At 45.9% G+C, this 13,717-nt stretch overlaps 1 protein-coding gene across 5 annotated transcripts in view; it reads right to left on the bottom strand.

Moving 5' to 3' along the window:
* The window catches only part of spata7 (spermatogenesis associated 7), a 68,542-nt gene extending 56,804 nt beyond the window's left edge, over positions 1 to 11,738 (bottom strand). For 2 of the 5 annotated variants that reach the window (XM_072491531.1, XM_072491512.1), the window contains exons 1-2: positions 11,546 to 11,688; positions 820 to 912 (exon numbers count right to left, since the gene is read on the bottom strand). Coding sequence is in view for 4 of the 5 variants with exons in the window: in XM_072491512.1 (XP_072347613.1) it covers positions 820 to 912; positions 11,546 to 11,582 (130 nt within the window). In the remaining variant the exon portion in view is untranslated. Of the gene's footprint in view, positions 1 to 819; positions 913 to 11,173; positions 11,523 to 11,545 lie in introns of those variants that run through there. The other 3 variants (XM_072491494.1, XM_072491503.1, XM_072491523.1) reach the window with 3 other exon arrangements.
* Between the last annotated feature and the right edge of the window lie 1,979 nt (positions 11,739 to 13,717).

Raw genomic sequence — 13,717 nt, 5'->3', positions numbered from 1 at the left:
AACACCGCTTCCAACAAGGCGAAACACCCCTCATGCTGTGACGTGGCCTCCTCCACACCCTTCAGTGTCTTATCTTGTGCATTCATTGCATTCAAGGTCTTTTCTAGCTGATTACCAATCGGGCCCAGCGCCTCCTCGACAGTGACTCCATTATTTCCTTGCCCTGCTGCTCAAACTGCCTGTCATCAACTTGTCAAATTTCTCCAGCTCCTGCGCCATGACTACAGCCAGCATGTCTAATGTAACGGCCACGGCAGCCATCTTCCCTCCTTCAAGCTCTTTCGACGTGCTACCCTCCTGGGCTTCCTTTACAGAGGACCTCTTCGTCGATGCTTTTGACACGTCTCCATTGGGAAACAGTTCACTAACTCCAGTAAATGAGTTTGGATAACAAAACCCCCCGAAAAAATGGATAAAAGGGATCAAAAACAAAGACCCTGCCGGAAGCCATCTTTCATCCATCTTGTTTTCACATGACATCACCGGAAGCCATCCTTATTTAATCTATAATATTTATTTGATCTATAATATAGTCATCCAGTTCATTTTGCTCAGATGATATTCACTAGTGTACTTAACTGCACAACAGGACTTGCAATGGATCTATCTCGTGGTCAAATGTTATATCTCAAATTGACCTAAATTACCGATCTATAGCTAAATGTCAGCAAATTTGGCTCAAGGTAGAATTATACTGTAGTCATTCTGAGGGCTTGAAATTCATAATGGGCATATAAAAAAGTATAAACTACACAATATTATACAGTGAAGCATACCATGCTGACTTGCTTTTCTATAACAATCTTATGAGACCATTACCTTTTGCAGAGAGAATTTTATTGTAGTGGGATGCCATATGGTTCTGGGTTAGAGATGGGTCCATCAAATTCCTGGAAGGTCCTGCACTGTAAGCTCGAAGGACAAAGAATGAGTGCGTTACATACTAAAACAAACTGAAAATGCTTTAAAACCAGGAATAATGAATGCAAGTAAGTTTGAGGGATTGACCATCAACATGTACCTAAACATTAATTTATTCTTAAGGTTCAAGGCCATGACTTCAGCTGGTTTTCCATCATAATTACTTTCCAAACATAGGATTTAGGAGCAGTAATAGGCCATTCGGCCCCTCGAGCGTGCTCCACCACTTAATAAGGTCACAAGCTATCTGAATAATAAAATATACATTTATATTGCACCTTCGATGTAGTAGAATGTCACATGGCACTTCACAAGAGCTATGTCAAACCTTTGACAATGAGCCAAACACGGTGATAAAGGCAGTTGACCAGCAGTCACAGAGTGCCCTTTGTTTCTTTGATAAGAACCGTGTCAGTGTTGTGGTGGGGCTGAAACCTTTTTGGAGGTTTCAAAGATGGAGTTGCAAGACCTGTGCTGTATTGTTCTTTGCTCTTTAACACATTCAAGGACCTCGAAGAGGAAATGGAGGTCGGAAATGGAGTGAGAGTTTGCAGGAACAAAGGGGTTGTGGATGGGTAATGATTACTAATTTGAAGGGGAAGGGTCAGTACTTAGGACAGGATCTCATTAACAAAATAATCTGAGGGAAATGCTGGTCTGGTGGTAATGTCGCTGGACTAGTAATCCCAAGGCCCATGCTACTGCTCTGAAACATGGGTTCAAGTCCCACCATGGCAGCTGCTGGAATTTATATTCAGTATATAAAATCTGGAATATAAAACTAGTTTCAGTCATGGTAGCCATGAAGCTATCATCGATTGTTGTAAAAACCCTTCTGGTTCACTGGTGCCCTTCAGGGAAAGAAATCTGCCTGGTCTGGCCGATGTGTGATTCCAGACCCAGACCCACAGCACGTTGACTCTTAACTACCCTCTGAAATAGTCTAGCAAGCCACTCAGTTCAAGGGCAATTATGGATATGAAATATATGCTGGCCTTGTCATTAACACCCACATTCCGTAGAAGAATAAAGAAAAATATATACAAGATGGGGGCCAAGAAGGGAAGAAGTGGTTAGTGGGAACAGAGTTTAGGAAACAGGAGGTGGGTCTCATGGACAAAATAACTTCAGAGAGGGTATGATGGAACATGGGATTTGAGTTCATGGTTAAGGCAGGGTGAATTGTAGGAGAAATTTGGCTTAGTGGGCTAGGTGAATGAAGGAAAGTTGCATAGGAAGTTGAAACAATGGCTCCAATCTTAGTGACAAAGAAGTCCATGAGTTAGTTCCATGCACTTGTTGGTGGAGATGGTAGAGGAAACCTTGAGGAGAGCTTGACAAAGATAGTTTATTGTGGAAAAGATTATAGGACGCGATCTAACCAAAATAAAACAAGAGTGCAGTTCTGGGCAGGATTAGCGGGGTCGGTTCCCGACACTTTTAATGCCAGGAGTAACCCCGCTATCGAACAGCACGTTGTCTTGTTTTCACGCCCTGGCCCCATTAGCTGTATTTCCTGCACTGAGGAGCTCCGACGAGCGGCACTGTAAGGGTGCCCAGGTGGCAGTACCATGGTGCCCAGTAGTGGCACCAGTAGTGCTAGGGTGCAAGTCTGGCCAGAGGTCAACCACCCAGCGGCCTCCGATCGCCTAGGAGTGACCCGCCCCCTCCCCCAGGTATCGTTCTGCCTGGTGCCTGGTTGTGAGGACCAGTACTGAATGGCATATGGCTGGGGTCTCCTCAGCAAGGCCAGTAGATGCCGGGTGGCCGTTCGATCCAGAGAAGGCAGAGGGAAGTCAGCTTCTAAGCTGACTTCACTCTGCAAGCCTGGATCCCACCAACTGGGAGTTACCAGCCGCATCCCGTTATAATTCCAGGGGATTCAGCCGGTAGATCGTGTCCATAGTAATAATAATAATCTTTATTGTCACAAGTAGGCTTACACCGCAATGAAGTTACTGTGAAAAACCCCTAGTCGCCACATCCCGGCGCCTATTCGAGTACACAGAGGGAGAATTCAGAATGTCCAAATTACCCAACAGCACGTCTTTCAGGACTTGTGGGAGGAAACCGGAGCACCTGGAGGAAACCACGCAGACACAGGGAGAACGTGGAGACTCCACACAGACAGTAACCCAAGCAGGAATCGAACCTGAGACCCTGGAGCTGTGAAGCAACAGTGCTAATCACTGTGCTACCGTGCCGCTAAAGAGCAGAATTCAATAATGCTTTATTGTCCATCCAGATATCGCTAAATGGCTCACACGTGGCCCAAATCTTCTCGTCTCAGGGGTTGTTGGAGACTGGATGTATGACCCAAGATGGGTGTTTGGATCCTGTGGAAGTACTGATGTGTTGGCCTCTGTGGGAATTGCCTGGTAAGTTTAAACCTCTGATGATAATTCCCCTGCTTCCGGGATTCCCCTGCTTCCGGGACTCTCTGCAAAAGTCCTAACTCTGAGCTAGAGTAGGAGACATGGGACAGATGTGATGTACTTACCTGGATATTACTGAAGGAAATCAGCTATTTCTGATAGGTAAAAGGCCATTTTAATGTAAATATTAAAACCAACTCTTTAAAACCCATTTTAAAATAAGGATTTCAGTATTCATAACCTTAGGTCATGACAAAACACATAACTTGAACAGAGGTACAGAACATGACACATCCACAAACTAGCTGGAGATAAATGCAACATTTTTACTGACATTATAAACTGACTATTGTTCTGATGAACAGAATTCAAAATTAGTTTCATTTAAAGAAATAAGCTGTACCAATAATCAGATCAAAATGAGCACCATAGCAAAATGAATCCACCATTGTTCAGAATATGGATAAAATGAAAGTCAGCAGAGAACCAGTAAGAACCAGACTCGATTACAGCATAAATTGCATTCCAAAGCACATACAAAAATTCAAACATGAATTTTGCACATTGAGGATTGACAATTAATCATCCAATCAAATGTATTTGAAACTCACCCAAACCAATCAGGACGACATAGAGGTAGGGACACATGGCCTCAGACTGATTTCCTTAAACATGAGAGTTTGGACAGCCATTTTCTATCCGGATCAATCTATACTTTTGCGCGACTATTCGCCATCCTTCTTTTCATATTTTCCCTTCTAAAACTCTTGAAGTCTGCGCAAGCTGTCTTTGCCTTAAGCAAGAAACCATTTCTGTATTATTTCTGAAAGTTAAAATTGTTTAAGTCTTTTGCTGGCAAGGCTTTATTGAGAATAGATTTAAGTTTCTCTCAATTGTAATCAGTAGAGGCAATAAAAGATTCTTACTTCGCATCCGAGAACTGTAACTCAAATTTCTACCGAGTTTTAAAGTGTGTGCATGACTGCACTTGAACCGGAAGGTAGATCTCTAGTTACCCAGGATATGTTAGAGAGAATCAAAAACTTAGTCTAACTCCTGGGCCGCTACATCACTGACACCTCCCCCCCCCCCCCCCCCAACCAAATCACTCACACTGATGCTCTCACCCCACTCACTCTTTGGCCCCTTGATAAGCACCCCGACTCCCCAACGACCCCTAGACTATCCCCGATCGAGTACGCTCCCAACCACCCGATTATCCTGTAACTACCCCATGACCTGACCAACCCTACTACTTTCCTTGACCACCGATTATCCTCCTAACAGCTCAACCCAGTTATCCCTCCCAACCACTCAAATCCTCCGGGGCCAGCTGACAACTCCTCCCTTTCCAGACGTGACTATCCACACCACCAAACCACACCCCCAACCTGACCTGTAGCCCGCAACCTGACTACCCTTCCAACCTGACCAGAATGACTCCTGACTCATCTACCATCTCTCACCCTCCTACCCACATACTACCTCATCCACATGCCTTGTACCACCTTACCCACATATCACTTCAACCACCTCTACCTCACCCACCCCACTTCACCTCACTGCACCTCTGAAATTTAGCTCTTCTGTCCATGTTTGGACCAAGGCTGTAATGAGGCCAGGAGCGGAGTTGACTTGGTGGAACCTGAACTGAGCATCAGTGAGCAGGTTATTGCTGCGTAGGTACCACTTGATAACACTTCTCATCACATTGCCGATAATAGTGAGTAGACTGAGGAGGCAGTAACAGCCAAGTTGAATTTGTCCTGTTTTGTGTCAACAGGACATACCTGGGGAATTTTCCACATTGCCAGGTAAATGCCAGTATTGTAGCTGTAACAGCTTGGCTAGGGTCATGGCCAGTTCTGGAGCACAATCTTCAGTACTTTTGCCGGAATGTTTCAGAGCCCGTAGTTTTTGCAGTATCCAGTGCTTTCAGAGGTTTCTTAATATCATGTGCAGTGAATCAAATTGGCTGAAGACTGACATCTGTGATGCCGGTGACCTCAGGAGGAGGCTGCAATAGATCATTCACCCAGCACTTCTGGCTGAAGATGGCTGCAAATGCTTAAGGCTTCTCCTTTGCATTGTTGAGCTGGGCATCCCCAACATTGAGGATGGGGATATTTATGGAGGCTCCTCCTCCAGTTAGTTGTTTAATTGTCCTCCACCATTCACAACTGGATGTGGCAGGATTGATCGATTAGTTGTGAGATCACTTAGCTCCATCTGTCACATGCTTCTCTGTTTGACATGCAAGTAGTCCTGTGCTGTAGTTTCACCAGGTTGACACCTCGCTTTTAGGCATGCCTGGTGTTGCTCCTGGCATGCCCCCCTCATTGAACCAGAGTTGCTCCTCTGGCTCAATAGTAATGATAGAATGGGGGAAATGCCAGGTCATGAAGTCGTGCTGAGTACAATTCTGCTGCTGCTGATGGCCCACAACACCCCATGGTTGCCCAGTCTTAAGTTGCTAGATCTGTTCGAAATCTATCCCATTTGACATAGTGATAGTGCCGCACAACATGGTGGACTTTGTCTCCACAACGAATGTGCGATGGTCACTCCTACCGAAACTGTTGTGGACGGAAGCACCTGCAACAGCTAAACTGGTGAGAACGAGGGCCGTATGTTTTCCCCTCTGGTTAGTTCCCCAACACCTGCTTCAGACCCAATCTAGCAGCTATGTTCTTCGGGATTCAGCCAGTAATAGCACCATTAAGCCACTCTTGGTGATGGACTTTGAAGACCCCAACCCAGAGTACCTTCTGCACCCTTGCCATCTCAAGTGGTGTTCAACATAGAGGAGTACTGATTAATCAGCTGAGGGACGACTATACGTGGTAACCAGCAGGTCACCTCCATACCTATGTTACTTCATGGGGTCCAGAGTGAGTGTTGAGGACTCTCAGGGCAACTCCTTCTCAACTGCATTGGGACAGGGATGGTGAAGATAATGTCTAGGACATGGTAGGGCATGATTCTGTGAGTATGACTGCAGACTGTTGCTTGACCAGTCTGTGGGAGAGCTTTCCCAATTTTGGCACAGGCCCCTCAATGTTAGTAAGGAGGACTTTGCAGAGTTGACAAGCTGGGTTTGCCACCATTGTTTCTGCTGTCTAGGTCCATCCAGTTACATTGCTTTTAGACGTTGGAGTGATTTGATACAACTTAATGGCATGCTAAACCATTCAGAGGGCATTTCAAGGTGCGGGTCTGGAGTCACGTGTAAACCAGATGGAATATTTCCTTCTCTAAAGGACATTAGTGAACCAGATGGTTTTTTTAGTTAGTGATTTTAATTCCAGGTTTATTAACTGAATTATAATTCTACCCATGTCCCCAGAGCGTTAGCCTAGGCCACTGGATTACTAGCCCAATTATATTACCACTATGCCACAATCTTCTCTGACTTGGTACCGCATTCAAATTAACTTTGGAAAAGGTGAAAAAATGCAAAATCTTTGTGAGCAGTTTTCTTTGAGGTCAGCAGTAAGTGCTGTTATTTTACCACTGATTGCAAAATTCAGGACCAGTATATTTTTCTAAACCACTATTAGAAGGGATGTGGCCTCAGGTGTTCAAATCAACAAGGCTTTTCTTTATTTTGGACTAGAGATACAAATCAAACCGTATATACTTCTATGATTGACAAGTTAAATTGCAGAAGGAACATTGCCCAGATAAAACAGCAGCTGCTGTATTCAAACAGTGATGACTGTCAGTACAAAATTAATTTCTTGCAAATTATTACTCTTAGGAATGTCAATGTAATTTAAATCCATCACCATTAAATGAAATATTTTGAAAGACTGCAATTCTAAATGACTTTGTCTAAGATTAATTGCAACATGCTTTGCTAAATCAAAGTGATGTTTCTTATGATCCTTCTGAACATCTTATCAACATGCTGAATTTAGTTTTCACATAGTAATTTTCAGCCTGATTCTAATAAGAACATTTAATCACAGTTCGTCTTGTTTTAATCACCATGCTCAAAGTGAATGCCACAATGATGCTGTAAGACAGCATACTGGGGAGTGGGGGCCAGAATTCCACGGGAGTTTCTGCAGAATTCCTTACTGTAACTATACAGAGAACAGTGGAATCTACCAGAATATGACCCAAATACAATTGTGCCCTTGCCAATTTCTACCAATCTAGAGAAAACTAGATAAACAAGAGAGAAAAAGAGATAGAACGATATATTGATGGAGTTAGAAGAATGGGAGGAGGAAGCTCATGTGGAGAATAAAGACCGGTATAGACCGTTTCGATAAATTCGCCTGTTTCTGTGCTGTTTACACTATAGATAGAAATTAATGAGGATGGTGGGGAGGACCCCTGATTTCCAGGAGCCCCTGAGTTTTAGTAGTTCCTAATTGTCAGTGGGAACCCCGCCCCTGAGAGCGGCTGGCTAATCAGAGAGGCATCACAACTCTCAATTACCGGCAACGTTACCAAGAGAGGTGGCATCTGTTGGTAATACACTCGGGCCTTCATCAGGGTTCATCGTGGAAACCTTGGAGAAAGACAAATAGATAGTAGGATGGGCGTCTTCGGGAGTGGGACACCGGTGAGGTGAGGGAGCTGGATTAGAAAAAGTGGCACCGGCTGGCAGCTGGGTCAGAATAAATGGCATGGGGAAGGCTACAGCATTCCCCCCTGACTACCCCTCATTTCCCGATGCCGGGTCTATCGATCAGAACTTGTAAATCTTGGCAGAATTGCTAGGATTATGGGCATGGATTTCCAGAACCAAGATAATAAAGACAGAAAATGCTGGAAAAAGTCAGCGGGTATGTTAGCATCTGTGGAGAGAGAAACAGAGTGAATATTTCAGGCTGATGATCTTCCTTCAGAAAAAAGGTATCTGGTTCTGCCAAGGAACCTTTCTGAAAAAAAGTTTAACATGCTAACATTGAAAGTGAAAATGAGATACACAACAAGAATACTGCCTATAGTTTCATCAGGCCAGTCTTTGGGAAAGTAAGTTCTTTTGTAAATCGGCACAAACAATTCAGTTGAATCAGGTGTGAAATCAGTTTGTCTTTTCTTTATAGATTTGATCTAGGGATGTTGGAGAGAACACATTCATTGACAATTTTTAGTTACCTTGAGAGAAAGTGGGTCTTTTCCTTGAAACAATGCCGTAATGGTGATGCTCCTATCACTGTGTTACAGGAGCATACCCACGAGGAGGTCCTCCTCCCTCTCCTCCCTTCCATGCTGGTTGATCAGGCTCCAGGGTCCCAGGTTCGATTCCGGCTTGGGTCACTGTCTGTGCAGAGTCTGCACATCCCCCCCCGTGTGTGCGTGGGTTTCCTCCGGGTGCTCCGGTTTCCTCCCACAGTCCAAAGATGTGCAGGTTAGGTGGATTGGCCATGATAAATTGCCCTTAGTGTCCAAAATTGCCCTTACTGTTGGGTGGGGTTACTGGGTTATGGGGATAGGGTGGAGGTGTTGACCTTGGGTAGGGTGCTCCTTCCAAGAACCGGTACAGACTCGATGGGCCGAACGGCCTCCTTCTGCACTGTAAATTCTATGATAATCTATGTGTGTGACTTGGAAAGGAATTTGTAATTGGTGGTGTTTCAATTACCTTGATATTATGATAACACACAAGTAGGCTTACATTAGCACTGCAAAGAAGTTACTGTGAAAATCCCCTAGTCGCCACACTCCAGCGCCTGTTTGGGTACACTGAGGGAGAATTCAGAATGTCCAATTCACCGAACAAGCACGTCTTTCGGGTCTTGTGGGAGGAAACCGGAGCATCCGGAGGAAACCCACGCAGACACGGGGAGAACGTGCAGACTCCACACAGACAGTGACTCAAGCAGGAATCGAACCTGGGAACCTGGGTAGGTCACAGGTATGTAGATGCTGCCAAAGTAAGCTTGGTGACATGCCGAAGCACATCTTGAAAAATGTGGTTGGAATTTGCACAATGCGCCATTGGAAAGGAAGGATACCAAGTTCGTAACAGAGGTGGAAATCAAGTGGATTGTTTTGCTCTTGCTTCTTTAGTGTTTTTGTGGCTGCACCCATCTAGGCAAGAGTTGAATATGCCATCACACTCCTGACTTGAGCTTTGTAGATGGTAAAGAGGTTTTGAAGGGTCACGAGCTGTCTCTCCTGTGACAAATTACCCAGCCTCCGTCCTGATTTTGTTGACATAGTTTACCAATGCTCTGTGCAGCTTTAGCTGATTAACTCCCTCCATATATCATGGGGGCAGTTAAGCCCTGGTCTTTGTCAACCTACATTTTCTGGGGCTAAGTTCAATGTGCAATTTTCTTTAGGTAAACCAAAATTCCACATCTGAATTTTTCAGTGAACCTGGTGATAGTTTTCTGTGTACATTCTGTTTAAATTGCTATTTAATTGTGATACCACCATGCTATCTTCCATTTATGCAACCAATGTTGGTATATTTTGCCATGATGTGGAGATGCCGGCGTGGACTGGGGTGGGCACAGTATGAAGTCTTACAACACCAGGTTAAAGTCCAACAGGTTTGTTTCGAATCACTAGCTTCTAGAGCACAGCTCCGTCATCAGATACATTTTGCGTATAATAAATGAATACACTGAGCTAAGTACCCACAAAAATCTTACTCCATATTAATTTGATGCCCCCCCCCCCCCCTTCTCTTAAGAATTCCACTCCACTACAACATCGAAGTCCATGTATAAACAGAGACTGCGACCAGCAATCTCCAGGGTGGGTCTCACTGGGGCTGCAGGAGTGAAACCCCCAGGAGCTGGTTTGTTTAACACTCGTCTACAGATTTCAGACAGCAAATTAGTTAAGTCTTATGCCATCCAGGTTCAAACGTGCACAGTCAAGTCTTTTGGAACTTTGAAAACTTTGCAAACAAGGCAAATAAATTGCAACTCTAAAGAGAAATCTTTTTTAAAATAAATTTAGAGTACCCAATTATTTTTTTCCAATTAAAGGGCAATTTAGCATGGTCAATCCAACTAATCTGCACATCTTTGGGTTGTGCAGACACGGGGAGAATGTGCAAACTCCACATGGACAGTAACCCAGGGCTGGGATCGAACCCGGGTCTTCAGCACCGTAGGCAGCAGTGCTAACCACTGTGCCGCCAACTTCTATACAGTTGGCCATCCTCTTTGGTGATAATGTCAGAAAGGCTTTTCATTACTGACAAATTTAACTATAATTTATACATGCATTGTGACATCATCACACATTTCTCATGATGCGACAGCATCAAGAATCATAGAATTCCTAGTACAGAAGAAGGTCATTTGGCCCATCGAGTCTGCACCAGGCGTTTGAAAGAGCACCCTAAACTGGCTCCCGCCCTTTCTCCACAACCCTGTAACCCCACTTAACCCTCACATCCCTTGACACTCAGGGGCAATTTAACATGGCCAAACCAGCAATACTCACATCTTCAGACAGTGGGAGGAAACTGGAGCACCCAGACGAAACCCATGAAACACCCAAGGTTGGAATTGAATCCAGGTCCCTGGCACCGTGAGGCAGCAGTGCTAACCACTGCGCCACCGTGCTACCCTCAACATGAAAGACACTTCAGTGGTATAAATCCAAAGAGAATGCTTTGTTTCTGGAGGTTTATTTTGTGACATTTAATCAACACATGGAACATTATTATTTATGATTTGTATAAGAGTATAATATATATATGGTGCTTTGTTCATTTAGAAGGAAGACAAATATCAAAATAGCTTTCAAAATGTGTTCATTTAGATGGGAAGCAAATGTCAAAATAGCTTTCAAAAGTATGGGATTGTCCCCAGGAGTTGGAACCATCCTTCACCCCCTCGAAATTACATCAACCACTCGGCTTTAAACGTCTAATGTAAATTGGTTAAACTCACCAGACACTGCGGATTGTGAGAGGGAGCAAGTCAATGACAAAAGCAGCCTGCAAGGACCGGTGAATCACATGACAATAGAGCAGGGACACATAAAAAGCCCAAATCAGAAGCAGCATTAAATATTAGTACAAAGAGGGAACTCATAAACCGGTAAAAGGCAACTTAGGTCTGCTGTAAGGGAGTCTTCACACTTGGAGGATGAAGTGAAAACAAAATATCTGGAAAGATTAAAGCTCTCCAGTTGAATGCTGCGATGAGAGTAGATGGCTCTGCTCTTGCCGATTTGCAGTGAAATGCAGACGGTGCTGTGGCTCTAATCAGATTTAATCCCTGACTCAGCAGCGCTCACTCAGCTCGGCCTCCAGCACCTACCTTTCTTGTCCACCATGTTGGTGCTGATCTTTCCCATGCTCTCTCTCTCTCTCCCCGGGGGTCAGTCGGGGGAACTCTGCCTTCAGTTGGGTGTGATTGCCGTTACTACCAGGGCCCATCGTCTCCTCCAGCCGCCATTGCCGCTGAGTGGAGCCGGCAGCACTGACCAATGGGCGTGCAGCCGCGCCGCGTCTCCGGGCGTCATCGTTACCTTGGTGATAGAGCCTCATGTGGGAGAGGGAGGAAGGAGGTGAGAGAGGGGGGGAGTAAGGGGGCGAGAGAGGCGGGAAAGGAAAGGGGGGAGGGGAGAGGGAGGGGAGAGGGAGGAGTGTGAGAGAAGAGGGGGGGTGAGCAAGGATATCAGAGGGAAGGGATATGAGGGGGTTGGGGAGGATGGTGTGGGGTGGGAGGATGGTGTGGGGTGGGAGGATGGGGAGGGGAAGGGTTGTGAGAGGAGGGGGTGTGAGGGAGGGTATGAAAGGGTGCAGGGAGGATGGGAGTGGGGAGGGTATGAGCGGGCATGGATGTGAGAGGGGAGGATGGTGGAGTGTGAAAGTAATAATCGCTTATTGTCACAAGTAGGCTTCAATGAAGTCACTGTGAAAAGCCCCTAGTCGCCACATTCCGGTGCCTGTTCGGGGAGGCCGGTACGGGAATTTAACCCACGCTGCTGGCCTTGTTCTACATTACAAGCCAGCTGTTTAGCCCACTGTGCTAAACCAGCCCCAGAGTAGAGTAGAGTTGGGGATGTGAGAGGGGAGGTGAGGAATTTGAGGGAGTGGGAGGGGGTGTGAGGGGTATTGTCGGGGTTGTGGGAGGGGAGGGGTGTGTGAGGGGAGGGGTGAGGGAGGTTGTGTAAAAGGGGAGGGGGAGGGGTTGCGAGCAGGGAGGGGCGTTAGAATGGGGTGTGTGAGGGGAGGGGTGAGGGAGGTTGTGTAAAAGGGGAGGGGGGAGGGGTTGCGAGCAGGGAGGGGCGTTAGAATGGAGAAGTGTGGGGCAGACATAGGTAGGGGAGAAGAGGAGGGAGAGCTGGAGCGAAGGAGAGTTCGAGCAGGATCGGGAGAAAGGGAGAGGACAAAAAAGAATAAGGAGGAGGTCGTGAAAGGGAGGGAATAAAAAGTGGAGAAGGAGATGGAAAGAGAGAACGGGTTGACGGGAGAGGATTGAGAAAGGCGGGGTGGGGGGGAGAAGGAAGTGGGGAGAAAGTGTGGGAGGAGGGAGATGAAAGGAAAAGTGAAAAGAATAGAAAGGGTGGTGGAAGGTGGGAGAAAGGGAAGTGGGTGGGAGAAAGGGAAGTGGGTGGGGCAAAGTTTAGTGACAGAAACAGGGGAGAGGGGGTATGACGGATATGGGAAAGGAAGTGAGAGGGAGAAAGAGGCTTATAATCAGGAGCGAGATTAGGAAGAGGGATACAGATATTAATTTTTTATGAATATATTCCCCATTTAAACATTTTTCATGTGTCCATTTTGCACACAGGTGGATTCATAATTTTCCTTTAGAGGGCGCTGTGACACTACATAAAGTGGCACCATATTATTGTCAACGTGTCACACCCTGTTACACCGATAGTGCCACTGCTGCCACCGAGAGGTTGGGGAGCACTCGCTAGTTGTAAATAGGGCATTGACATCCAGACCTCATAACCTCTTTGTAAAATCCTGTGCAAACAAAACAGAAAGGCACGTTTTGTACCGTTGTCAATAGTTATTTCGGAATAATAATGAGGAGCAATGGAGATTCAGTAGTCATACAGAGTGCCTAAATAAATCGTCAGATCAACCCCCACCAAACCCATGTGTTGCCACCTTCCCGCTTCACAGTGGTGATACAACCAGTCCAACAGTGGGCGAGAAGTCAGTTCCGGAGGCAAGCAGCGTGTCGTTTTGGAAGGCTGTGGGATATTTCCGCCGCGCATGGCACCCTCGCTGTGTCTGCAGCTCATCCGCCCCAGGAGGGGAGACTACAGCAGGAGGTCAGAGCACCAGGAGATTCATATGTAATTTAAAGGACAATGTTGGCAAAACTCAGGTCAATCGCAGGCAAACTGTTTGGTTGTCACCTGCAGAGGGATCCAGCAGATAGTGCTGGGAGTGAAGATTTGGATACAGGTCCCATCAGCAGAATGGCACCTCTACCTTGTGCCATCCTCTCCTTCATTCTGCTCAGCAG

Source organism: Scyliorhinus torazame, chromosome 2, assembly GCF_047496885.1.
Source record: "Scyliorhinus torazame isolate Kashiwa2021f chromosome 2, sScyTor2.1, whole genome shotgun sequence".
In the NCBI taxonomy this organism is placed as follows: domain Eukaryota; kingdom Metazoa; phylum Chordata; class Chondrichthyes; order Carcharhiniformes; family Scyliorhinidae; genus Scyliorhinus; species Scyliorhinus torazame.
Note: the sequence above shows the minus strand (reverse complement) of the source record. Positions and strands in the feature narration are given on the sequence as shown.